A 27,074-nucleotide genomic window follows, 5' to 3' on the forward strand; every position below is an offset into this window, starting at 1 on the left:
TCCCAAGAAGTCTGCCAACAACTAGGGATACTCCTCAAAGAACTCTTCATCCAACCATACTGCTTCATGAGTTCCTCGTGTAAAACTGTCGTATCCTTCTTCAGGATCCATGCTTCCATCTGTGGAGAAGAATTTACTTTGGCTCTATGACTTCGTATATGGTTGTTTCACTTCTAATATATCCTACAATGCTAGACCTCCATATGGCTTCAACCAAGAAACATGAAAGACACTCTGCATAGCCCAACTTTAAAGAGACATCACTTAACTTCTAAATGACTAGAAATGGACTGAAACTTCAGAATGAAAGTTTGGGACGACGCTTGCCCACTTGTTTTAGCCATTGTTTCATGATGCGGAGATTCTTGCAGTGCCATAGGCACGGATGAGAGCCTTTGTCTGTCCTCAGCGTCACTCTCCTGCTTATCATGAAATACCACTGATGGCATTGAATTCAAAGCGGACAAAAGCTGAACGGCATTAGAGGCTGATGGCAGAGGTGTGGATGGAACTGCTACGGTTGCTACTGTGGAAGTGGATGCCTTCGCGGACTTTTCAACTTGAAACTTAGTGCAATCTTTCTTCCTGTGTCCCATAGTGTGACAGAAAAAACAGCGATTCTATGTCCTGCATCGTGTCTGTTCATCTGGTTGGAGATAACCTCCCGTGATGCTCTCCGTAGCTTTTTCCTCGGGAGTCTTCTTGGGCGTAGAATCCTTCTTATTGCCCGATTGACCCTGAGAGTTTTTCTTTTGGTCCTTTTGGTCTTTGTTGTTCTGAGCTCCCTTAATCTCGGCAAATGACTGCTGGGTAGATGATTGTTGTTGGGGCTTAGGGGTAGACTATGTTTGGGCTCACCTCCGTTCAGCATCAGTTCCTCATTCTGAGCGAGGGTCAGTGCCCGTGCACAAGCCTGAGACTCAAAATTCCTAACTGAGTACCTAATGTTAGTGTCTAAACCTCATATGAACTGCTTGAGCTTATCTCCTTCATATATGCCCAATTGATGGGCCATTGTAATGACCTTGTTGGAATAGGTCAAAACAGGGGAACCACCCTGAGTGAGTTTCTAAAACTCGTCCTCAAGATTGGTCATGTACTGTGGTGCAAGAAAACGGGCTTCAAGGTCAGCCACAAAGGTAGTCCAATGAAATTGAAATTGGCTTGTGATGGGGTTAGTGTGAAGTTGTGACCAATGTTGCCACCAAGTAACAGCTTCCCCAATGAGTTGGGGTGCTGCCACATGGACTTTGTCTTGTGGATCTGTAATTTTAGCTAAAGGAAAATGTGCTTCAAATTGATGAATAAATTGGTAACAGCAGCATGATCACACTTACCATCATTCTTACTAAAATTTGGAGAGGTTCGTACGACAATGGTGGTAGGGACGGTGGAGGACGAGGAATTCAGAGTCGGCTAGGGGAGGGATGCCAAAATCTGTGCCATCCTCTGTTGATGTTGGATTTGCATAGCCTCCCAGTGGAGTCTTTGCTGAAAATCTTGGTCGGTGATTTCTCGACGATGCTGGTCTTCCTCATATTTGCGTGTGGCTTCCTTATCTCATTGTTCCTCCGCACATCTCAATTCTTTTTGTTCTTCAGCTTTTCTTTTTGCTTCTACGCATCTCAATTCTTTTTGTTCTTCAGCTTTTCTTTTTGCTTCTACGCATCTTTCTTCGTCTTTTCTTCTTCGGAAATTTATTTGCTCCATCATTATTCTCAAGAGCTCTTCTATGCTAGGCAGAAGCGTACTTTCTGTTGGTACGTCGTGTTGGAAGCTTTGTGTCTCCATAACTTCTTGATGTGATTTCTCTCCCAACATGGTGGAGGCTTGGGTGTTTTTTCCGGACCGCAATATTACCATTCACTGGATGCTCTCACTTCTTTAGGTAGCTGAGTTGGGTTACCAACTTGATGCTCTGATACCAATGTTACATGCACTGAGGTTGATCATGATAATGCACAACAAGGCCTTCTTTATACCTTTATGTGGTGAGAATCTTTAGCATCCAATTCAAAGATTAGAGAGAAGAGAATGAGAGAGTGAAGTAGACGACACCTTATTGGGTCCCAAATATCCACTGAAGGGCCTCCCCCCTGCAAGCATGAGTATTTGCTTATATTATTCTTTGGAGAATGTTGTACAATGCTTGAGTAAACAAGCGATATGAATGCCCAACACAAGGACGAGGAAGACCGTACATCGGCTGAGTATCAACCAATCCAAGGATCTGTTGAAGACTCTTCGGGCCACTGATACAAGTTCAGATAGTTGTAGGACTGCACATATGCTGGCTGAATGTTGAAGAGGAACTTCCTTGATAGCTTGGAGAAGATTGGACACTGAATAGCTCTTGTACTTTGCTGAATTACTGAATGCTGGAATGAGAATGGTGCGATTGCTTTTATATGCCCATGTGCTGCTGGTCAGCCAACAAAAGCTGTCCGCCAGTAGCAAAGTTGACCCAAAAAAGCATTTAATGCCCCAATACTTAGTCGGCTGGCCCATGCTGCTGTCCAAGGCTGTGATTAGCCCTTGGACAGGCCAATAAAGCCGAGGGCTAGCCCTTTGGCTGGCCCATAGGCAAAGCTATGCTTTAGGCTTAATGCTACTGATGCATACCTACTTCTAGGGCTAACTCTACATGCACTATCTGATGAATTCTCCAAGTGGGTTACGAGGACCGACTCTTGACTGACCTCTAAGGCTCGAAGACTACCCTACGTAGCTCGTGCATGACTGTCCCCAGACTGAGGGCTCACAATGGGGTCACAGCATACAACAAATATTCCTACAAAAGATACTACTTATATACAAAATGTTGCACTAATGATCATGCCAGTGTGTCACTATGTACCCCAGACTCCAGTGCAGGGTGCACGTGACAGCTTTGCTTTGCAACAAGAAGGCTGGCCGACAGCATATTTGCAGACATGGGCATCATCAAGACTGACCAACCACAATATTCAAATTTTATTAGCATTTTGTATAAGTCATGGACAAAAGGTAACTGGCCGACAGCACTATGCAAGCCAACTGGTGCATACAAACTATAGTTACTAGGAAACGAGAACAAGGGAACGTTTTGGCCCCTGGGAACGGTTTGAACTCCCAGAATGGGAATGGGAATGGGAACGGGAACGGGAACGGGAACGGGAAAATGCCACATTAGCAAACAAAACTAATGGAATTCTAAAAAATGTCATTTTAAATGATGAATTTTAAGTAGGATAGGCTAAAACTTTGAAAATTTATGTTATGTATGCATAGTTGAGTGGAAAAAATAAAGGGAAAATGCATGTTTTACATTTTGCCCTTGTTGTTCAAGGGTTTCTAGGCCTGTCACCAGGGGGAACATTCTAGAACATTTCCCCCTAGCCGTTCCTTGTGGGGTAACGTTTCGGAACATCCAAGACTGGGGAACGACGTTCCCCGTTCCCTAGAGGGGGAACAACGTTCCCCAGTAACGATGATACAGAGTCCTATAAATAGCTAGGCCAGCATTCAGTCATAATCATCTAATCCCCCTTTGGGATTAGGTCATAGGCGTCAGTAAAAGATCTAGAGTCAACCTTTTGGTTAGGCCAAAGACCTCACAAGTTGTACAAACATCAATCACCTTTTTGTACCATATAATACACTCAGCACACAGCTCATCTCTCTCTGTCTAATCATCAAGTTTGCAACATTGTTCTTAATCAGGTTTAGGGTTGAGGATCAAGTAAGTAAGGCTTCCGTGCATGCAACATCGGTATCAAAGCATTCAGGCTCAGCCATCTAAGCACTCAGTTGTCCCCAAAAAGGTGCTCAAATCCATGGAAGAATGTCGTCTGCAACAGCCAAAGCCAGCAGAAAGCAATCCCTCGGAGTTGTGTGCTCAAAGGAGCATACCATTGGCTATCAGATCAGTTCCAAAGGTGGACCATCAAGCATGATCATTCTCAATAGGAGATGATAGTTATGTTAAGGGAAAGGGACTGCAGGCATGGGAACAAAAGTGGAACAAACGCCCAGTTTTATAACCAAACTTGGAGTGGAATCAGAGGGCACAGTTTTCAGTCAAAGTGTTAGAAGTCAATCACAGTCAATAGTCCAAGGAGGAAGGATGACAAGTTTCCGACCCATCATCAAGTTAAGCAAGCGAGAATGTCACATGCCCAGCCATGACCATGGCTAATCCCTGATTTAGGTAGCAGTCTTAAGAGTGTATTTAGGGCACTAACAGGCTCAGGCGGGGAAGTAGAAGCAGGTCCACATGGCTCAGCCTACAACCAGCCCGTACACAGGAGTGTTTGGCCATCACTTTGCTTTGCTAAATAGTAGGAAGACTCGCCAACAGCATATTTTCAAACATGGGCATCATCAAGACCTGGGCCAGCCATAATATTCAGATTTTATTAGCATTTTATACGTGTCATGGACAAAAGGCAACTGGCCAACACAATATGCTGGCTGACTCGTGCATACAAAGTCCTATAAATAGCTAGGCCAGCATTCAATCATAATCATCTAATCCCCCTTGGGATCAGGTCATAGGCATCAGTTGAAGGTCTAAAGTCAACATTTTGGTCAAGCCAAAGGCCTTAGAAGTCATACAGACACTAATCATCTTTTTGTACCATATAATACACTGAATACACAACTCATCTCTCTTTTCTTTCTGTCTAATCATCAAGTTTGCATCATTGTTCTTAATCAAGTTTAGGGTTGAGGATCAAGTAAGGCACACTTCCGTGCATGCAACATTGGTGTCAAAGCATTCAAGCTCAGCCATCTAAGCACTCAGTTGTCTCAAGAAAGGAGCACAGATCCATGGAAGAATGCAGCCAAGGTAGCATTTATGAGGTGGTCTGCACCAAGCAAAGCCAGCGGAAAGCATTCCCTAGGAGTTGTGCGCTCAAAGGAGCATACCATTGGCTCTCAAATCAGTTCCAAAGGTGGAGCATCAACTATGATCATTCTCAAAACGAGACCACAGCTGTGTTAAGGGAAAGGGATTGCAAGCATATGGACAAAAGTGGATCAGACAAAGCTAGTGGAAAGCATTCCCTGGGAGTTGTGTGCTCAAGGGAGCATACCATTGGCTCTCAAATTAGTTCCAAAGGTGGAGCATCAAGCATGATCGTTCTCAACACGAGACCATAGCTGTGTTAAGGGAAAGGGATTGCAAGCATGGGGACGACAGTGGAACACATACAGAGTTCTCAAACAAACTAAGAGTGGAATCAGAGGAATGACAACGTTTTCAGTCAAAGTGTTAGAAGTCAGTAGATTCAGACAGGTTTTCAACCCATCATCAAGTTTAGCACGTGGGAATGTCACCTGCACAGCCGTGGACATGATCTTATCCCTCATTTAGTGTCACCAACCTAGACATTTCCCAGTATGTAAGGGGTCTGGTGGACTCCAGGATGTCTAAATATTTGGAAAGTACAAGCTTTGGAAATGGGGGATTATCCTAGAATACAAAGGACCACACTGCTAAAATTTAGGAGAGTTGCTATTTTTGGCCCGACTCCAATGGAAATTCTGTTCACGTCATTACATCTCGAATTGAGCAGATACCAAGAGCTGGCTAAGTGCCTATGACAGAATGTCTACCAGTTGGGATATTTTTAGAGATGAAGTTTATGGAAGGACCCATCTCTTAGATTGGGACATGTGGCAAGAAAGTGGACCAAAGTCAGACAAGTGGCCTGACACTTGTTAGAAAGTGGATCAAAGTGAGACAAGTGGCCTCACACTTGTCACTTCAGCTACTATTGTGTGACTCTCCACTTGTCATTGTAGCCTTCTCTTGCCATTTTAGCTCATGGGAGGTCCAAATCAATAAATTGGAGCCCTCTCTCTTCATTAATGGAGGCTCTCTTGCTGCACACTAGCCTCTTCCACCGTTATAGGCTGCCCTAATGATGGCTACTCTTTTTCTCTCTCTCTTGAAGACTGCCCATGAAAAATACCAATTGTTGGGGACTATTTTGGAGGCTTCCATCACGAAGAAATACTTAAGCCACTGTACTGGTTGTACCAACCCTTGTACCTGCTGTACCAACCAATGTACCGGTTGTACCAACCATTGTAACTACTGTACCAACCATTGTACTTGTCTTTACCAATATTTATACTTGTTGTACCAACCACTGTACCTGCTATACCAACCATTGTACTTGTTATACCGACTGAATGGAGAGTTGTACTTGCTGTACCAACTCTATTGCATGAAGACCCGTGGTTTTTGGGGAAGAATCAGTACCCACACGGAGATATGTGGATTATATTGTTGGTTCAGCATTTCTACAACCTGTGTTCCGGCTTGGTAGCCTCATGTTGGGCTGTGTTATGGCATTTGTATATGGATAATCCGGCGTCTCCCATGGGGAGAGTAAGGCCTTGAAAGCTTGTACATGAAATTATTCTCCTTGGGTAATAAAATACTCCAAGGGGAGGGGTCGGCCCATTCCGGCCTCTATGCGGTGTCACATGTGCAAGCTCCATTTTCAGCATTTGTGGATATTTTGTCCAGCTTTTATGTTTTATGCAAAGTGATGATGGATATGTGTTAAGATTGTGGCCATGTTTAAATGTTTTAATATGCTTTGATGGTATCGACAAGTGTGTCAAAGGCCCTAGTCCCCCGGTCACCCGCGAGTTACATAGGCCATACACACGAATGTTGGCCCCATCGCTTTGCTTTGCTAAACAGCAGGAAGACTAGCTGACAGCATATTTTCAGACATGGGCATCATCAAGACTGGCCAAACATAAATAGCTTGGCCAGCATTCAGTCATAATCATCTAATCCCCCTTTGGGATTGGGTCATAGGCATCAGTAGAAGGTCTAGAGTCAACCTTTGGTCAAGCCGAAGGCCTCAAAACTTGTACAGACATCAATCATCTTTTTGTACCATATAATACGCTGAACACACAGCTCATATGTGTCTTCTCTCTCTAGCTAATCATCAAGTTTGCATCATTGTTCTTAATCAGGTTTAGGGTTGAGGATCAAGTAAGGCTTCCGCGCATGCAACATCCCACCTTCTTCGTCTGCTGCAATGCTGTAGCTGCTCTCTTCCTCCTACAATTCATCCAGCCATGCGAGTCCTTTCATCTTTCATCCATCCATGCAAGTCCTTTGTTATGCTAGTAGTGTTACTATATCAATGCACTTTTGCAAGACAAAAGACGGAGGTCTGCAGGTGGGCCCGTTTCAGCAAGGCCACCAAGGGCATCCTCAACACACCCCCCCTTCCCCCCCTTCCAGCTAAGTCCATCAGCAATATATGGACTAATAGCATGCACACCCTCTGTGGCCAGTGCAAGCTCCAAGGAGGTTCAGATTGCATGGGCAAGTGAACAAGAGGCTCTCTTACACACATGGCACTAGGGACCCTTTCTTTCTAATTGGGATGGCGAGATCGTTTGGTACTACACGCCACCTGTTTGGCTCTTCCTCCAAGAGCGGCCACCAGCCATGGAGGGACTATCCCCCACACATTTTCTACACCTGATTTGAGGGTTCTCAGTTTGTATACGTAGCCTATGCCTGTTTGATCATTAAGTAATAAAGGATCTTTTCTCCGGGGAAAAAAACGCTAGTTGGCCAGCCCTTTTCAAATCCCAAAAATGTCATTAAATATGTTCATATTGTACCCAATATATGTTTCAACCATCGGTGCATGTCCTAGGCACTCATAGGCGCCTATTACTGCTCCAATCCCATATACGGCCTTTAAATTTACTCTCTAGGTATATATATATATATATATATTATATACACCTAGATGAATCCAAGAACACGCCTAAATTCACCTTATAAGAAAAAGCAGTCATCCACAAGACAATAACTATCAACTCTCTAGGCACTCATAGGCGCCTATTACTGCTCCAATCCCATATACAGCCTTTAAATTTACTCTCTAGGTATATATATATATATATTATATACACCTAGATGAATCCAAGAACATGCCTAAATTCACCTTATAAGAAAAAGCAGTCATCCACAAGACAATAACTATCAACTCTATCATGCATAGTATGAACTAGATACCATGACGTCCCCACTAACGTCATCAGTGCCCAATAGTGGGTGTAGAACTCGGTATCAATATATGCTCCCACACACACACCCACGCACACATAAGAGCATACATTCATACAAATGTCTGTGTACTGAGTTTCTGTCAGAGCTACGGAGATGCAAGGCAAACTCAACCATAATGAAGCCTCACTAAGGGATCATAACAAATAGAAAGAATTATTACAACAAAAAGGTATATGCACCACTAAATATAGAAAGAATTTTCACAATATCAACTAGCCGCAACTTGGACAAAAACTTCACAATGTGACATTTGCATGTCCGCTAATACAACATAAAGATATACCTAGATGAATCAATCCAAGAACATACCCAAGTTCACCTTATAAGAAAGCGCAATTTATAACCTCATGGTAGTCATCCACAAGACAATAAACCATCAACTCCATCATACATAGTATAGACTAGATGCTACGACATCCCCACTAATGCCATCAATGCCCAATAGTGGGTATAGATGCATGTGCATCCTAATTAAGGCATGCACATGACATCAACTCATCAATCCATCTGGCAAATAACTTAGCGCCCACGTGGCTTATGCTAGCTTGATTGTATTTAGGGACAAAGCTATAAATCTATTTGAAGTGGATTGGAAAGGCCTATGTATGAACAGGGGTTAATCTTACTACCTCAAGGCTCACTTAGCTACCCTAGGTCGAGGTTATATGTGCTACTTAAATTGCATCCCTGAGGATGGGTATCAATTGCTTGTGATTCTAGTTGATTTTAATTGAGGAAGAATGGGCGGAGAGGGAGGACGGAGAGTACAACGAGATTGCAACTTTAGCCTTGGTACCATTCATAACAAAAAGAACTTAAATTCATTTTCCTTGCAAATATTCATCTTGAACTAGAACTCATATAAAGTGCACTCTTAAAGCATGAACTTGATTGTGTTTAACGATTCCACTAGAAAGAATCATTCATCAGGGTAAGAGCTCTAACATTGAGGATTGAGAAAAGAATGCTTGTGACGATATGTTAGCAAGGTAGCTCAAGTTACACCATGTAGATTCTGCCGTCTTATGGAGCCTGCTGAGAATCAGCAGCCAATGAAGTTGAAGAGGTTCTGAAAGAAAAGAGGTGGCAGCAAGGCTATGATCCATGGTTGGTAGCAAGGCTATGATCCGTGGTTGACTCCGCTTTGTTAATTGTCGACACAGTGGGTCCACTGTTGCTGCCGGGCTCCTTGGCTTCTTAAACATGCTAGAAAAGCTGAAAAAGCTTTTATGATATGGGTAAGGTGGAAGCATATTTATTCCACTTCTCTATATTTACTACGCTTCTTCTGCTTCTAGTCTTTACTCACCATAGGCTTCAAGGTGCATCCATGGTAAAAATCACAGTCGGTCCTTTTGAGTGTGGCCTTCAATGATTTTGATGAGTCTGATCTAGTGTGTGCTCTTTTGAAATGCAGGGTTGAGAATGATATTCGATGCTCATAATTTCCTGCTTGGTATACTTGCCAATGGGTCCTTAAGTGCGACCTAATCATACGGACCCCACATGGCAAGTGCATGTACAGCTGTATAGCATCTACATGGCCTTTATGAAGTTGTGCTAGTGCGATTGCCATTGCCTAAGACGCTCAATCTTGTACCCAAAAACTGTGCAAGCTGTATGAGCACCATACAGCCCGAGTTAGAGCTGTTATGGCTAAATTCCTGTAATCTGGGCAAGTTGCATTATTTGAAACCGAAGCCAAGAGGGCTCCACTGTAGGACCACAAACCCAGAAGGCAGAAAACCCTAAGTACTTCCACCCTATCTGAACTTTTGCCCCCACAGATACCTTATTTTATGATATTCTTGTTGTTCCAATATTCTTACCATAACTATTGGGCATGCCCCCCATCTCGAGCCTCGGACTCTTTCTCACCCATGGCAATAGAGACATTATTTGCTCCCAACTGGACTTTTGTAAGAAAGCACTTCATGTGCTCTAACACAATTGTTATGTCCCAACAGGCCTAGGGCTAAGGGCGGGAACACGAGGAATTAACACCTTGACAAACCCAAGATTAGGGTTAGGGTTAACCCAAAATTAGGGCTAAGGCTTCGACAAGGGCATGGGAACCTAGAGGGTTCACACATGGGCTAAGGGCATAGCAAGAAGAGGTCTAGATTGGCTAAGAGCTTATAAATAATAGCCTAGGGCTAATAATGGCTAATAGCTTATAAATAAAGCAAGAAAGCTTATAAATAACGCATGAAAGCTTTATAAATAAAAGCAGGCCACTTATAGCAAGGTTATTACTACATAAGGGACCTAGGGTCACTTATTAGACCAGAGGTCAAGAGTCACGCGGTAGTGTAGGGCTACCAAGGAAGCGTGCAGGATCTCTTGGGCATGGAGCTGTCGGCGGGTGGCTTGTTATGGGACGCCAAGTTGGGGTCATCAGTGACTAGCAAGCTCACGGCAACCTGGCCTCAAGCTCGGGGATGAGTCGGAGGACTCTACAATTGGATGGTGAGTCACTAGCCACAATCCATCATGGTCATGCCGTGAGTTCGACATCACGTCTATGGAAACCTTGCTAGAGTTTCTTAGGTATGTCTTGTGGTTGTATGTCAGATAATTCATGGACATGTTCTCGTGAAGACCTTACATTGGTATTAGAGCTTGGATCTAACAAAGCATGAACCCAAAGCATGAAGGGTGTACAAGATCGTACCCTTGTGCGAGCAAGGAGATTTGTGCTGATGGCTATCATCTGTGTGGAAAAGCACAGATTGGTGATATATGCCCATGATATGGTTGAGGCTGAGGGAGATCCTAGGCGGGTTGGACTAGCCAGTCTAAAGGAAGCTATGGGATGTCCCACGAAGGAGGCCAAGAGAGGCCAAGCATGTGACGGCCAAACCTAGGCCTCAGCTGTGCACAGGAATGACCACAATGCATGCTATGGCAGCCCGCCATGCTGTACACACCAGCTAGGTTAGCCATGGGGCAGCCGTTGACAGCAAGCACATGTTGGCTGGGAAGTGTAGCGCAAAAAAGGCATGCAGGTTGGGCAGCGCAGCGGACAGCTTTGCAGAACTGCGCAGGGCAGTGGGCAGCATGTGGACAGCAAGCAACAGTCCGGGAAGCAAGCTGCGGCAGGTCACAGGTAGCGCTCTCAGCAGGAATAGGGGGCCAGAGGGGCGCAGGCAGGCGGCTCAGCCAGCCCTGGGCAAAGCAAGTGGCTGTGCAGCCACCTCAGCCGATAAATATGGGCGGCACTACTGTGTAGGCAAATTAAGGTTAAGGCTTAGCCAAGGACGTGGAGACCGGGAGGGTTCACACGTGGGCTAAGGGCACTAGCAAGAAGAGGTCTAAATTGGCTAAGAGCTTATAAATAATAGCCTAGGGCTAATAATGGCTTTACAAATAGCCTAGCAAGAAGAGGTTAAGAATGGCTAAGAGCTTATAAATAAAGAAAGAAAGCTTATAAATAAAGCATGAAAGCTTTATAAATAAAAGCACGCCTATTATAGCGGAGTTATTACTATATAAGGAACCTAGGGTCACTTATTAGACAAGAGGTCAAGAGTCACGCAGTAGCCTGGGGCTACCAAGGAAGCGTGCTTGGTGGTATATGCAACACCAGGTTGGGGTCATCGGTGACTAGCAGGCTCGCAGCAATCCAACCTCAAGCTCAGGGGTGAGTCCGGAGGACTATACGGTGTTTCTCAGGTATGTCTTCTATCCTGATCCACAGCAATTCTAATGGTCTAGCGAAGACCTGAAAACAATGCACACTCGTACAATAAGGATCACAACTTACACAAGATGATAAGGACAAAGATCTCTTTGCTGATGAACTGAGAACAAGAGATGGTGCCTTCCTTCAGCAATGCATTCTTAAGACAGAGACTTAGACTATATACAGAAGAATGTGATGGAGGCTGGATATGACTTCAAAAAACAGGAGATTGCCGAATGTCTTGATGGAAGAATGAGGGGAAATGGGGACATTATATAGAATTTTGAGTGCTCCAATTCATATGTCAGACAACTCCAAAAGACGGAATTGGATCAACTAGTTCTCACCACTAATGCCACTCATATAATGTCTGCAACATTGAAGGGCCTAAAAATTCCATGTGAGGTCGTCTACTGTACCCCACAACACCTATAACACGCGGAAGCTCTGGGAGTCTTCTTTCAGCCCTAAACACTCCTGGCAACATGCTGATGCAAAACGCAGATATGGAGAGAGAGTAGAGAGAGAGAGAGAGAGAGATGTGCTGGAAAATTCAGTATATTTCATATAGTACAAAAAGGTACTTGTCTACAGCCCTAGGCTGCCTTGAAGAAAAGGTGATAACACCCAAAATTCTGTCCCCCTATGGGACTTCTACTGACCCAATCCCTAGAGGATTGAATGGTTCTAATAATGAGCACATGGTCCCTTTTATAGGACCTCTTTAAGGCTTGGCCAACTGGCCGGGCCAGTTCCACATTCCATAACTCACTTCAGCGCTGCCCGACTGGGCAATAACTGTTTAGAGCGCTGTACGACTGGTCTCAACTCCATACACACTGTAGCGCCTGCTGAGGGGCAAGTGAAAATCCAATAACATACCAAGCACAATCAACAGAGTCCATATATGCACAAATCATGAAAGAAACAAGCAGTTCTGTTTTGCTGTTTCAGTGGAATTAGTCGTACTGAAATGATATGCTTTTGCCCAACCTTGAGGGAACATAAGGCGATGCCGCACCTACAAATGCTCCCTGATCAAGCATGCAAAAAAATATGTTTATGCATGGGTGAGCAAGAAACATACCTGAAGATTCAAACTTGGTCTTCCTCCATAAACTGTCGATGTTCTTTGCATCTTGCATGACAACATCCAGTCTCTTTTCTGAGTCAGTAAGTGCACTAAGAACCTGGTCCATGTTCTGAACAGAGCCACTTTTCTTTGGGTCTACAATCTGTTGGCCCCTGCCTTTACCTTTGGTCAAACGCCAAAGCACAGACTCTCTAATTATACAACCCAACAGCAGAGAGGGTGCTGAAATATGAATCTCCTTGCAAAACAATCCGTTCCTTTCAATCAGATTGTTATCTAGTGTGAGTAGTATTGTGTTGCCTCTTGGGTCAGTACCAGCCAACTCTTCCCCATCCTACAAGCCACAAAATTGAATAATTTGTCAAGTCATGAACAGTGGAGGTGCCGCAGGGAGGGAGAGGGGGTGGGGGATAAGGTACAACCAGCTATGCTGTGTCTGTATCACCATCCCTGTGGGTGGTAATAAATGATCCAGACGATACAAAGTCAACAAATGCACAAGCAGCAATATTATCGGCTGTAGATGCTTAGCAGCAGCACCAGCAGATGCAACTTATGAAGAAACACCTTACCAGAAAAAGCAACAGGCCATGCAAGATGAGCAACTACAGCCAGAACAAAAGCTTCGACCAGATAAGCATGGACTTTGTAAACAACTCCGCATGCATACTGCCAAACCACAGTAGACACATTCACCAAGTTTGCCATGTGGATTCTGTGCGAAGGCAACGTGATAGCAGATGAGACATTAAAAATGGTTTTATGATATCAACACCACAATGCCCAATTGCCAAGAAATGTACATTAAGTTCAGAAGGCAATTCTGGAGGCTATTGTTTGCTAACCTTGAAAGAAGGTAAACTTTTTAAGTGCTTTCCACCATCAATCTAATAAACAAAGGGAGTTATACAGTCATTCGACAATTCACATGCTTAAATGTTATGCCTGTGATCAGTAAGCCAAGTGGGAGAAGTTTCTCACATCCGCACAAGCAACGTTGAATAACATGCTATCATCCAACAACATGCCAAACAGCTTATGAAGCAGCTTTTGGACAGCCACTTAGCTAGAAGAAATACCTTACCTTGGATAAAACACAACACTTAACCAAGTCTTCTAGAAGGTTCTCCTTCCACTTTTCCACAGCATTCAGATCAGTTTTCCTTGTGCAGCTTAGCTGAAACTTTCCCAAAAAAGATCTCAATCCTTCATTGCCATCCTTCACTCCATCTGCTGTCACCCCTTGAGGACTCAAGAAGTGTGATGAAAGCCTGATATCAGAAGAATGCTGAAGCTTTTGTGGTGGCTTAAGAAGAGACAAGATGTCCAGTCGGTACCTTGCAAGCAGTATGCAGACAGTTCCAGGACTTGTGTGCAGAATACCATTACTACTGACCCCATTGTTAGAAAAAGCTTCCATCCACTGCACCAAGCGTTTTGTGACGTTTTGTTCACATCGATGTCTTCCAACGTCGGCTTTCCTCATACTAAATGTGGGTGAGGCTTTTAATGTACCATCATGGTTTTCGTGGATGTGACAGAGAAAAACCGAAGCTATTAAGGGGTCCATACATTTTTCAGAACAAACAATTTGAAAATCCATTGTACTTGTAGCATCAGGAGCCAGACCATAACCATCATTTATAATGCTTGAAAAATACATCTTGCTCTTATTTGCTGTTTTCTCAAGACCATGTAAATCCAGCAATAAGGTCCAATAAGATGAGACTGGATATGAGCTATGGTTAGAAAGAGTGACTTTAAGACACAATTTGAAGTCAAAGGAACTATCAGAATAGCCACAGTAAGACTTAGAAGTTCGAGTATTTGAACAAGGCCCAAAACATAACCTTTCTACTGCAATGGTTGATACCAAAGGCTTGACCTCAAGGTTACAATGAAGCCCAGCAAAGGAAGGGGCTGTCAAGGGCTGGTGAGGTGCCCACAACACGTAACGACCTCTGCAGCTTAAAACATCATAGGCCAACCTCAGAGAAGATGCAAGCTCAATTATTGCAAGCTCCATGGACTTCATCATGGCTTGAAGAGCCTCAGTGTAAGCTCCAATGGCAGCAATCTCATCTATTAACTCCTACAAAAGAACACAATCAATTAAAGCCCATAAGCACCTTAGCCAAATTTCACTTTCACAGCAGAGTAAAAGATGGGCTTCATGCTGGTTCAATTACATACCGTCACATTATCCTCTCCCTTTTTTACTCCAGGTTTCCAAGATTTGAAGTGTTCTTTTGAAATATGAAAATCGCTTTGAGTCATTAGGATGTGATCCGAAATTTCTACGGCTATCAGGCGCCCTCTAGAAGTCAGAGCAACTAAAGGTCTCGTGTTTGTGGCAGGTGCAAAGGCGCCCTTTCCAACAAGAGCAATAACAACATCACCTATTGGTACAGCCTTGCAAACCAGAGACTTCATAAACATCTTCTCTGAGGTTGCCGTTGTTGAAGCTGCATAGCTTAACTTTTGTGAACGCTTATCACCAGCATTCTCAAGCAGGCCAATAAGACATACATTAGATGCTGAACAAAAGCAGAGATGCTTTGATCCATTCATTGCAGGTGAAATTACAAGGCTTTCGACTCTCCAATCATGTATAGCAAAGCCCTCTTTAAGATCCACTTGAAACAGCTTTGAAACAGGACTCAGAAATGGAGTGCTTGTAGACTCAGATTTAGTGGCAGTGATGGCCACTATCCGGCCAAGAGAGCTGACCACAAGTAAGGCATCACACTCTTTATCAAGTGGGACTGCAATCAGTTCTGCTATAGGCTCTTTTAAATCACAGAAAATTGTAAACGAAGGTATCTGGTTGGGATAGTCTACAGGAAAGATATGCACCTGCCCAGCCATATTGCCTGTAAAACAGGAATGTTCAGAAGGAACATATTAAGTCAAAATCATAAGCTTTTCAAAACGATTTTGAAAACCCTGCAGTAGTACAGAGTATTTTGAATCGTCAAAACTTTTCTAGAAAAGCAAGACTGAAAGTCATTCTGTGCCCAACCTTGCAGCAACAAATGCTCTGTTTTAATGCCAACAAAAGCTTGGGCAAGTGCTGTGAAAAGCTTTTGGGAGAGACAGGCCCCTCCCCAGTGAGACCTGTCCTTGCTACTCTTCATAGTCACGAAAAGCAAGCAACTGGGCTTTCCACATACATCAGAAAGACAATCATTGCTTGAGGAGATCCCTTGTGCAGGTGGGAAAGATGTAGATGACAGACTTCCGGTGAAGAGGACAGGGCTTGTTGAAGGTGACACTACAGCAATCTGAAGGGGAAAAGAAAATACATCAGAATTGTAAATGCCATTTTCCAAGTAAACTACATTCACGTTCACAGAATTTCTTACCAAATTTTGTGGCCCAACGGCAGCAAGGAGAGCACCTGGAAACTTTCCAATCAAAGTGTCAGGCTCCACATATCTAACCTGCACTTTTTGGGATGTATTTTTTAAAGCGTGCCATTTCAAAGGTTTACAAAACATGTGTGTGTTTCTTGAACCAGACTGCACTACTTCTGACCCTGCATAGCTTCTATCACCAGGATACAAATCTGTATCCTTGTAAATGTCGCAATCCTCAAAAAGATCCCACACATCTTCTCTGCCTTTCTTTGATATTCCCCTGAAATCAGAGATTGTAGCAGTTTCTGAGCTTGAAGCTGGGCAGACTGTAGCAATTTTTGAGATTGAAGGTGGGCTCCTAGAGCCATTTGTTCCCCTCGAAAGATTTTGTTTCAACCTCTTGGCAGGCCTGGAAAATGTTTCTTGTTTTCTCTCTCTCTCTCTCTCTCTCTCTCTCTCTCTCTCTCTCTCTCTCTCTCTCTATATATATATATATATATATATATATATATGCCGATGCCCTATATACTATGCCGAGACAGAGGATCATTACATATGCCGATGCCCTGTATACTATGAGATTCGGGGGAGGTTCCACTGCCTCTTCCGACCTAGGTTCGGACCACTTTCCAGGATCATGGACTTCCCCATACCCGGACCACAGGCTAGTGCAGGAGCTGCGGAGGACCTTCTCACGCCGGTTCAGTTTTACCACCTTGAGCACCATGTCACAACGGCCCATGAGGGATGTATTAGGGTGATATGAGAGCTCTCTGCTCATGTACCTAGATCAGATTTTATAGTTCTAGATTTTTGTTATCTTTCTTTATTGATATGATGTAACCTTTTGGTCTCATAGGTCATTTTGGCCTTTTGAAGATGTTAATACAACTTTCTTTCTTTCTTCTTTCTCTCTGCCACTGAGACAGAAGTGCACCAAATAGGAGCGCGGGGTCTGTGAGACACCACATTTGGACATGGCGGTTTGAAACTGCAATGGCACTTTATGGTCAGATGTGGGTGGTTTCCAGGATACTTTCATTGGACAAGATGTCATCTTCTATGAAGAGACACACCAGAGTGCTGAGAGAGGTCTACCCACGGTTGCATAATATCAATGGGAGTCTACATACCACAGGAAGACCTGCACATTCAGGGAGTTCAAGGATTTGGAGGTGTAGCGGTCCATTTTCGAGACCAGTTACAGGGGATGATCAGTATAGTCCGGAGAGACGAGGAGATGGGATACATGTGGATTCAACTCCAGCTCACACCCACCAGGCCACTTTATATAGCTGTATGCTACTTTCCACCAGATACCTTGAGATATGCTCAGCGGCACTCAGGTGGTCCATGAGAAGGAGGAGGAGGAGGGGTGTTTCACCATATACGTCACTCTCCGATGAGATTGTCGAGTTTATGCAGCTAGGTGAAGTTCTCCTACTCACGGACTTCAACTCCAAGACCAAGAGCAAGCAGTGTGAGAGAGATGATTTTGAGGATCCCATCGAGCTCCGCAATGTTGATCAGGCAGACACAAGAGGCCAGTGCTTTTCTCAGGATCATGGTGCTATTCCAAGACATGGGAGACATCTACTCGAGCTGGGATCCAGACATCATCTCGTTATTTATAACGAGATGACACAATGGCCACATTCAAGAGGGCTTACTTGCTTTCCCCATGGAGGGGAATCCAGCACAGTTGACTACATTTTGGGATCCATGGAGATGGCACAGCACGTATCAGCCTTTACCATCCCCACACGCCCACTTGGAGCAGATCATGCCTACCGCATTTTCTCCCTCACCACCACTCCACCCACACCTACACCTTTACCCCCCACTACTCATTTCACCCATGATAGCGATCATATCTATTGTAATCACATCTACCACGGCCTCTTATCGATGGATCCAGTTGCACCTCTTGACACTCTCACTTCTCAGCTCACAGCACTTCTCCATTCATCCACTATCGCCAGCTTCGCCCGTACCTCTCATTCCACCGCCAAACCTCAGCCTGGGACGATGCCCCAAAATAGTTGGTATGATGATGAGTGCCACACCACACGTGCCCGTCTTTTACGAGAAGTAGCTACGGGCCAAACCTCGGCCCGACAGGCTCAAAGACTAAACCAGTCCCTTACTCATCGTAAAAAACATGCACATCAAGTAGAGCAATATTGGGAGCTGTACCAACTATTTTGAGCGGTAACTCTGAGGAGGCTTGGCACCGAATAAGGGAACGCCACCTCCACTAGCATCGGTGGTGCAAACTCTGCTCTCACAATGTCATGGGGAACGGATGGCTTGCTACGAACCATCCGGGATAGCTGTATGACCTGTGGGCGCTCTATCTGGCTCCATGTGGAGGCTGCCAAGCTTGGTGTCCAAACTGGGGCTGCGTACATCAGGGCTGGGGTGACTAAAGTGTCAAAAAGCCACCCTTTTGTACGGGGCTCCTAGAAATGTGCCTGATGGCTCTATCTCTCTAGCATAGCCAAGGCTGCATAGGCTCGGGTGAGTCGATCATGGGCTGCCTGCGTCATAGAGAATCACCCGGCTCTGCTGGTGAATGTAATCCCCAAATATACATAAGATGTAGAGACCTCTACTTGGCTGCCCTCAAACATAAAAACAGATCTCCTCCTCATTGCTGGATCATAACCTTGGTTTTCCCAAGGTTCACTATGAGGAAACTGTCTCTGCAGAAAAGCTCTAGAGCCCCTAGATGCTACTGTAGTCCCTCCTGTGTCTCTGAAATCAGGATAATGTCATCAGCATATAGCATAATATGTACCTGTGTGTCCGAGATCTGCCCGCCAACTCCACCTCCTCGCTAAATATAGTCTGCTACCTCGTCGATGTATAGCCCGAAGAGGGTGGGAGATAGTGGGCATCCTTGCTTCACACCAAGGGTGCTAGCAAAGTCTGCAGACATACCTCCTGGGCATCTGACCTGGCTGCCACACGTTCATAAAGAGCATAAATTCCCCACATCATCTCTGTAGGTACTCCCAGTGTCATGAGTCTCTGAAAGAGCCGCTCTCGAGGAACTGTACCGAACGCTTTGCGGAAATCCACAAAGCAGCAATGTAAGTGCCTGCCCCAGTTCCTGGCCTGCTCAATTAGGATCCTGAGAGTGAAGACATGGTCAATGGTGGAGAAGCCTCACCGAAAACCTGCCTGTCCAAGGGCTCGGAGACTGTGGGCCTCTGCATAGTGACTAAGCTCTACCTCCAATACTGCCCCATATAATTTGGCCAATGTATGACCAACCATGATAGTCCTGTAGTTGGCTGGGTCCATACGGTCCCCAGCCTTATGTAAAGGCACTACAGTATGCATAGTCCATGTCTCAGGCAAATCCTTTGCAAGAGCTCTATTAAAGAGCCAAGCAATGAAAGGTGACAGAGTCTCTGCTACATATATAAGGTGCTCCCCCTGGAGGCCTGTGTGATCTGGGGCTCTCCCATGCTGTAATCTCCGTATAGCTCTAGTGACCATCTCGCTGGTGAAGAAAGTAGGGGCTGTGGGGCGCTGCTCTGATGGCTGAGGGATAGGTGGCTGGGCTGGGATCTGGTATAGTCTCTCCGCGTAAGCATGCCATGTAGCAGGGTCCTCTATCGGTGTGGGTGGGGAAGGCTCCCTGAGCTAGCGCCAGGCCACGTCTGCATCCCGGCTCATCAGCAAGTGGTGGATGTCCCAATACTGTGCCTCCTTATATGTCCGTCTCTTACATCTAGTAAGGGCAGACATCTGTGTCGTCCAGCTTGGCGTAGTGTAATCTAGCCAGCTTGGCGTAGTGTAATCTAGCCCAGCTCTCTCTATACTCTCAGCTGTCTGCGTAACTGGCGGCACTCATCATACCAGCGGTTCTGGGGCATAGTCCTAGAACGGGTGCTCTCCATGCCATGTGTAGTGTGGGGGAAGCTCTCCGTGGCTGCTGAATGCAATACTAACGTAAGTCCATCCGTGAGTGCCGATAGAGGTGCTGATGGATCTAGATGTAGTATTCCCTCATAGACATGGTTTGTGTATATATCCTCCAACTCTTTAGTGAAATGGATGATGGTGCGAGGTGGTCGTGAGGGTGGTTCTAATGGTGTGTGGCTGGTTGCTAGTGATAGCACAAGATGTGAGTGGTCTCCAATAGGGCATGGGGGGATAGTAAAGTCCTGAACAAGATCCATGCCTCCTATGGACCCCATGACATAATCGACTGTGCTGCCTCCACCTGCTCCTCCATTCTGGAAGCATGTAAGCCATAGTTACCACGGAACGGGAACGTTCCAGGAACGTCGGATGCTAGAACGGGAGCGGGAACGGGAACGGGAGCGGATCGGGAACGTCGCGGAACGCCACGTCATATGACATGTCAGCATATGACACAAAAAAATGTAACTTTTTGTATACGGATAGCCAAATATGCTTCCTAATATTTGCTCCCCCAAGACATGAACATACATTTCTGCAAGCAAAACAAACGTTCCGCAAAAAAAAATAAAAAAATAAAAAAAAATTTTGCGGAACGTTCCGACGTTCCGGGAACGTGCCTTCGCCCGGAACGGCGTTCCGGCGTTCCAGGAAGGCGGAACGACGTTCCGTGGTAACTATGATGTAAGCCCTCCAGAGTCCAGCCAGCACGTCATACCATTATAGATAAGGAGCTGGTGTGCTGCACCCAAGGCCAGTAGGTGTGATCCATAACTTGTGTTGTCAGCACCTCGGTCAGATGATACTCTCCCCAACCCGACTGTATCCATATCAAGAGCATCTAGTAGTATAGGATCTGCAAAGTCAAAAATCTCACACTGCCGGCTCTGGATTCGGGCATTGAAGTCCCCGACAAGGAAGACTTCACCCTGCTGTGAGAAATGAATGATGTCCTCAGATAAGATCAAATAGGGTGACCGTCAAGGAACTCTCCTCCACCGCCTCCTCATATCTACTGTCCAACTCCTCCCCCATCTCACCAACATCATCTGTGTCCTCCTCAGCCTGTCTCTGAGTCCTCTGTCTGGCAGGTGCGTATGTGGACCCCTTGGGTGGAAAATAGCATAATGCAAAGAAAGCCTCCCTCGTATCTGAGAGCTGTATCCGTATCCAGATGTATCTAGCCTCCTCATCCACCTGCTCCACCCTCACCAAGTGCTGTAAGCCACTCCTCACAAGTACTGCTACTACTCCAGACCCCCTGGAAGTACCCTGTCGTCTAGTCCTCGTGTATGCAGACTCCCATTGATAGCCCCATGGTAGTCCCCTCTCCGGGCTCTGATGCGTCTCTGTGATCATCATGATGTCTCGGCCATCCATCACCTCCCATCTCCCCGGGTGTGTCCACAAGGAACCATCACAGTTCCATATGGCAATCTGTATCCTCGAAGTGATGTCCTCCGTCGATGTCTCATAGGCCGTGAGTCCCTATGCAACCAGCTGGCCGTCAACGAAGACCCGGCCATCTCTATAAAAGGCCTTCTTCCCCTCCTTTCTTGCTTGAATCACCTTGGGCATGCAAGCTTTGCGGTGCTCCACTTGCATCTTCGTGAGATCCTCATCAATATCTATGGGGCTGCCCAGTAGACTCCTCAAGATGATCCTCTTCTTCATGAATGTTATCTTGTCCTCTTCATTGTGAAATTGGAGGACAAGAACCCTCCTCTTCTCCTCTTTCCCCACTCTCCAAGCCTTTGTGAAGGGCAATGGAGTGTCTTGGGAATACCCGAGTGTGGTACATAGAGCTTTACCTCCTTGCTCGGGTGTATCTTTGGATGCAGGTAGGCCGGATACTCGTACATTAAGCCAGCGGGCGTGTCTCATCTTCTCTTCCTCAAGTGTGGCATGTACTCGGATGGGCTCCTCTCTATGAGCTCCTTGATGATGCTTTTCTTTGCCACCTCAACCCATCCGTCTTTGGCCGCCTTTATGTGTGCCTCAAGGGATTGTGTAACCTCTTTGGTTATCTCCTCTTTGATGTTTTTCTTCTCTTCTTCGCGGATTTCGCCTTCTTCCTTTGCAAATTGCTCTCGGAGTGAGCTCACCTCTCCTTTGAGAAGCTGAATTTCAGCTTGTAAAGCCTCCTTTCCCTGTCTCCATATCTCTCTTTCTTGTTTCCAATTGTCCTCTAGCTTGGTGAACCACTCCATCATTTGTTTCACGGCCGTGTTGAGGTTGCTGTCCGCCATTTTCTTGTTGGTTTTCACAGCTGTTTCCAATGTATCCAGCCTGGAATTTTCCATTTTCTTAGTATCTCCCATAGTGGGGGGTGTTCCTGAGTGCTCAGGTCCTTATGGAGGAGGTACCGTCCTTGTACCCGTTGCCCTAACTATTGCACCAACCCATGTGCCTGCTGTACAGGCTGATTGGAGGGATGTACCTACTTTACCAGATTCTGTACCTGCTGCTATACAGCCACTATACCTGCTGTTTTGAGAAATGTTCCTGCTGTTGTGAGGGTTGTACCTACTGTACCAGATTCTGAACCTGCTATACAGCCACTGTACCTATTGTACCAGATTTTGTACCTGCTATACAGCCACTGTACCTACTGTACCAGATTTTGTACCTGCCATATAGCCACTGTACCTGTGGTTTTGAGGATTGTACTTGATGTTTTGAGGGCTGTGCCTACTGTACCAGATTCTGTACCTACTATACAGCCACTGTACCTGCAGTTTTGAGGACTGGACCTGCTTTTTGAGGGCTGTACTTGCTGTACCAGCCATTGTACCTGCTATACAACCACTGTACCTACTGTACCAGATATTGTACCTACTAGACCACCATTGTACCTGCTGTTATAGGAATGTGCCTATTGTACCAGATTCTGTACCTGCTATACAGCCACTTTATCTGTTGTTTTGAGGACTTGCCCGGGGGACCAAGGACTTTGACACACTTTCAGATACCATCAAATGCTTACTTAACATTTAAACATAGCCATTCATCCTTATTCAATTGATGCTGAAAAATATTAACTTTGCACAATGGACACGACATTGGGGCCAGAATGCACCCTCTCTCTCCCCCTTTCTACAAGCTTTGGGGGCTCGCCAAATCATTGGGACTCTCGCCAGATTATCACAGTAAACATGTCATAATTACAATCAAAATCCAATATAAATGTGTAGATACCAAAACACCCGTAAATCCATGCATGCTCCCAATCGGTACATACGTAGGAACAAAACAGCAGGAGCAACCTTCAAATTAGCCAGTACATCTTCACTTCCAAGTGGTACAGTCAGTACAAAAGGCCTGGTAAATCTGGTACAGTAGCATAACCAGCAGGTACAGGTGATACACAAGCATAATTAGCAGGTACAATGGTTGGAACGGCATGTACAGTGGTTGGTACACAAGTACAGCCCTCAAAATAACAAGTACAGTGAGTTACATTGGTATCAAGGAAACATGATACTTTATGGATCAAGGATATTCTCTGGAGTTATCTCACTGGGCCGAAATGCCCATAAACTATGTATTGCAGAAATGCTTATGGAGCACCAGGCTATCTATGCTTGCAAGTGACTTTTCCTTATTACTTGAGCCCACCTCTCTTCTGTTGCATGCACGGAAGCCTTGCTATACTGATCCACAGTCCTAAGCTTGATTAAGAACAAGATGTTGATTCAAACATGATTAAGACAGAGGAGAGAGAAGAAGAAAGAGATTGGTGTCAGGGTTTTTTCTTGTATTTATATGGTACAAAAAAGTGGCTTAAGTGCTTGTACATGCTTAGGCCTTGGTCATCCCCATAGGGGTGACCTTGTAGCCCCTTTCTACATGACTACTACTTACTTCTACTGATGGAATGAATGCATTGTTGAAAGCTTATATATATGTTGGGATGCTAGTCAACCAACTACTGGAGTTGTCAGCCTATTTGTGGGACTATAAATGTTGCGCTATGCTTACTGCCTTGCCCACACCTACTGCCCTGCACTCAGGTACCTAGCCGCCTGTTGCCTGAGCCTCTTGCTGGCTGCCGACAGGGTGCTCAGCCCCTTTACTTCATGCTTATGAAGATGATGGTGATGATGATCACACTGCTGATGATGAGATGATGTTGTAGATGGTGATGCTACTGAACTGATGACTTAGATACTGACTTAACTGATGATTAACCAAGGAATGCAGAGGTTTAGCCATGGCATGGGCATGCACATGACATTCCCTTCTGCTAAACTTGATGACAGGGTGGACACTGTCATCCTTCCTCCCTGGACTGCTACTGACTTTGACCTACTTTAATTGTCTTTGACTTTAATTGATATTTTGATCTGAACACCTTCACCTTGACTCCTTATCTCCACTTCCAAGTCTTCCTGAAGAACTAAGCATCTGTTAACTGGTGTCCCCATGCTTGCTTTCCCTTTCCCTTAACACAACGGTGGGTCACCTACCGGACCTGATCATGCTTGTTGCTAGGCCTTTGGAACTGATCTGAGAGCTTAATGATGTATTGCTTTTTCGTACATACCCTCAAGGAATGCTTCCTCTAGCTTCGCCTTTTGCAAACCACTCCATTTGCTACCCCTAGAAACTGGCCAACAACTCATGACCTGCTAAATAGGAGAAAAATGGATAGATACCCAATAAATGGGCACACCCCTAATACACTAAGATGCACAATTTCTAACACCCCCTCTGCAGCTCAATGTGTGCAAGAGTTTGAAGACGATAAGCTGATGAAGATGCAACCATGGACACTCCAGTATTGTGCCATACCGAATACACCTCGGAAAAAGAACCCGCCAACCTATTTCCTCGAAACAAAATTATACTACGAGCAACACAAGGAACTTTGCTTGGCTCCGAATTCCCACACAAGTGTGTAGTGAACTCCAAGAATAAAATGATGAGCTACTCGACACATCGCACCCATAATCCCCAACAATGGACTGTGAACACATCACGTCCCAAAAACCTCGAACAATGAACTTAGAACACATCCAGTCCATAATTTTTGCTACACCAAGCAGTCCATAGCTCCAAAATGAACTTGTCTTGCCAGATATTTTTAATGCTTGGAACTCCGACTCACGGTTCCCATGCACCAAAAATGAGGAGCTGCTGAAAGCCCCCTCTCCCACCCACAAGCCTCCTCTGGCTGGAAGCACATGGGGGTGACTATCTGTATAACTATAGAAGTTGACCATCCGGGTCCTCCCTGGCTTATGCAGCCTTGGGGATGCTAAAAGTATCAAAGTCATCATCCTTTATATGATCATTGCTTGTCTTTGAAAGCATGGTCCCAACCTAGGCTGTACCTTCGATCTTGCAAACCTTGGCCAAATGGCCCTGCTTTCCAAAAGAGTAGCAATGACACCATCCTGTCTATTGCACTGTAGCAAGTGCCTGATCCTGTCCACTAGGAGGGAACCTTACCTACTCTCGAGAAACAAGGATAAATACCTCCTCCAAGAGGGAACACATATCCACGGCAATAGCACACCTCTGCAACAAGCAAGCCTTTGTGCCACTGATGATCTGAACACTCCACAACCAACTTCTCCAACAAACTCCAACGCCATGGAAGGAAAGGACCAATTAGCCCCCCTCTGTACTGAGGTAGAGTGGGACTGGACTGCAGCAAACAAGCCCACAAATCTTGGCAGAAAGCACCCATGAAGTAGGTAGCTCCATCGAAAAAGAGGCAGGCTGAAGATGCCACTAATCGGGGGCGCTCGACACTCGAAGAAGACCACCAACTGCTGACCAGGACTGAAAACGCAGCCCACACACCACCAGCAACTGAAAATGCTGATGAAGAAGATGGAGAAAGGAGAGAAAAACGCTGCCACCCACCAAAACACAGCTGCAATGCTGGAAACACAGCACCCAGGGGAAAACACAGCCACCTGGATGGAAACACAGAAAAAACGGAGATGAAAAAATGCAACCGCCTGTGAAGAAGCAAAAACACAGCCTTTTGCTACTGTAGATGCAAGAAAACGCAAGCCTCCTCTTCCAACAAAAACGCCAAGTTCAGCAAATGAGGAAACGAGATGTGGATACCAGCACCGAAGCGACTGATACCATGATAAAGTTGCACAATGCAGAAGCAAAACATAGGAGAGGGGGATTCCAAAGGAGAGAGAGACATCAGACAATGAACATCATGTTATGTGGCAAGAGGCTTTTACAATGGCAATATCAGCCAGTAAATGGTGTAGAACATGTGCCTGTCAAATAGGTTAGATGGATAAAGAAATGAATAGAGGAGGCCCCTTTATATAGTGATGCTGGAGCCTGGGAAGTTGGTTGACTGCCCCTAGAAGCTGGCCGACAACTCACGACCTGCTAAATAGGTAAAAAATGGATAAATACCCAATAAATGGGCACACCCCAATACACTGAGATGCACAATTTCTAACACCTTGGTCATCCCCATAGGGGTGACCTTCTGGCCCCTTTCTACATGACTACTACTTACTTCTACTAATGGAATGAATGAATTGCTGAATGATTGAATGATTTCATGCTTATATATATGTTGGGATGCTAGTCGGCCAGCTACTGGAGTTGTCGGCCCGTTTGTGGGACAAATATTCATGCTGTTTTCCTGTAAATGTTGCACTATGCTTACTGCCTTGCCCACACCTATTGCCCTGCACTCAAGTACCTAGCCGTCTACTGCCTGAGCCTCCTGTTGGCTGCTGGCTGCCGACTGCAGGCTGCAAGACAGGATGCTAGGCCCCTTTACTTCATGCTTGTGCTGATGACGTTGCTAATGGTGATTCTGATGATGATGTGGCTGCTGATGATGAGGATGATGCTGTAGAATCTAGATGATGACGTTGATGATGATGATACTACTAAACTGATGAC

The 27,074-nt window shown here is 45.3% G+C and overlaps 1 protein-coding gene across 3 annotated transcripts in view; it reads right to left on the reverse strand.

The window, feature by feature from the left end:
- LOC147620222 (uncharacterized) overlaps positions 1-27,074 on the reverse strand; it is a 36,539-nt gene that overhangs the window by 3,240 nt on the left and 6,225 nt on the right. For 2 of the 3 annotated variants that reach the window (XM_086772414.1, XM_086772415.1), the window contains exons 3-7: positions 16,248-16,650; positions 15,905-16,166; positions 15,076-15,755; positions 13,967-14,974; positions 12,877-13,216 (exon numbers count right to left, since the gene is read on the reverse strand). In XM_086772414.1, the coding sequence (XP_086628540.1) occupies positions 12,877-13,216; positions 13,967-14,974; positions 15,076-15,755; positions 15,905-16,166; positions 16,248-16,650 (2,693 nt within the window). Of the gene's footprint in view, positions 1-12,876; positions 13,217-13,961; positions 14,975-15,075; positions 15,756-15,904; positions 16,167-16,247; positions 16,651-27,074 lie in introns of all 3 variants that reach the window. The other variant, XR_015261755.1, reaches the window with a different exon arrangement.

This window comes from Cibotium barometz, chromosome 32, assembly GCF_041138505.1.
Source record: "Cibotium barometz isolate CiBa-2024 chromosome 32, ASM4113850v1, whole genome shotgun sequence".
Lineage (NCBI taxonomy): Eukaryota > Viridiplantae > Streptophyta > Polypodiopsida > Cyatheales > Cibotiaceae > Cibotium > Cibotium barometz.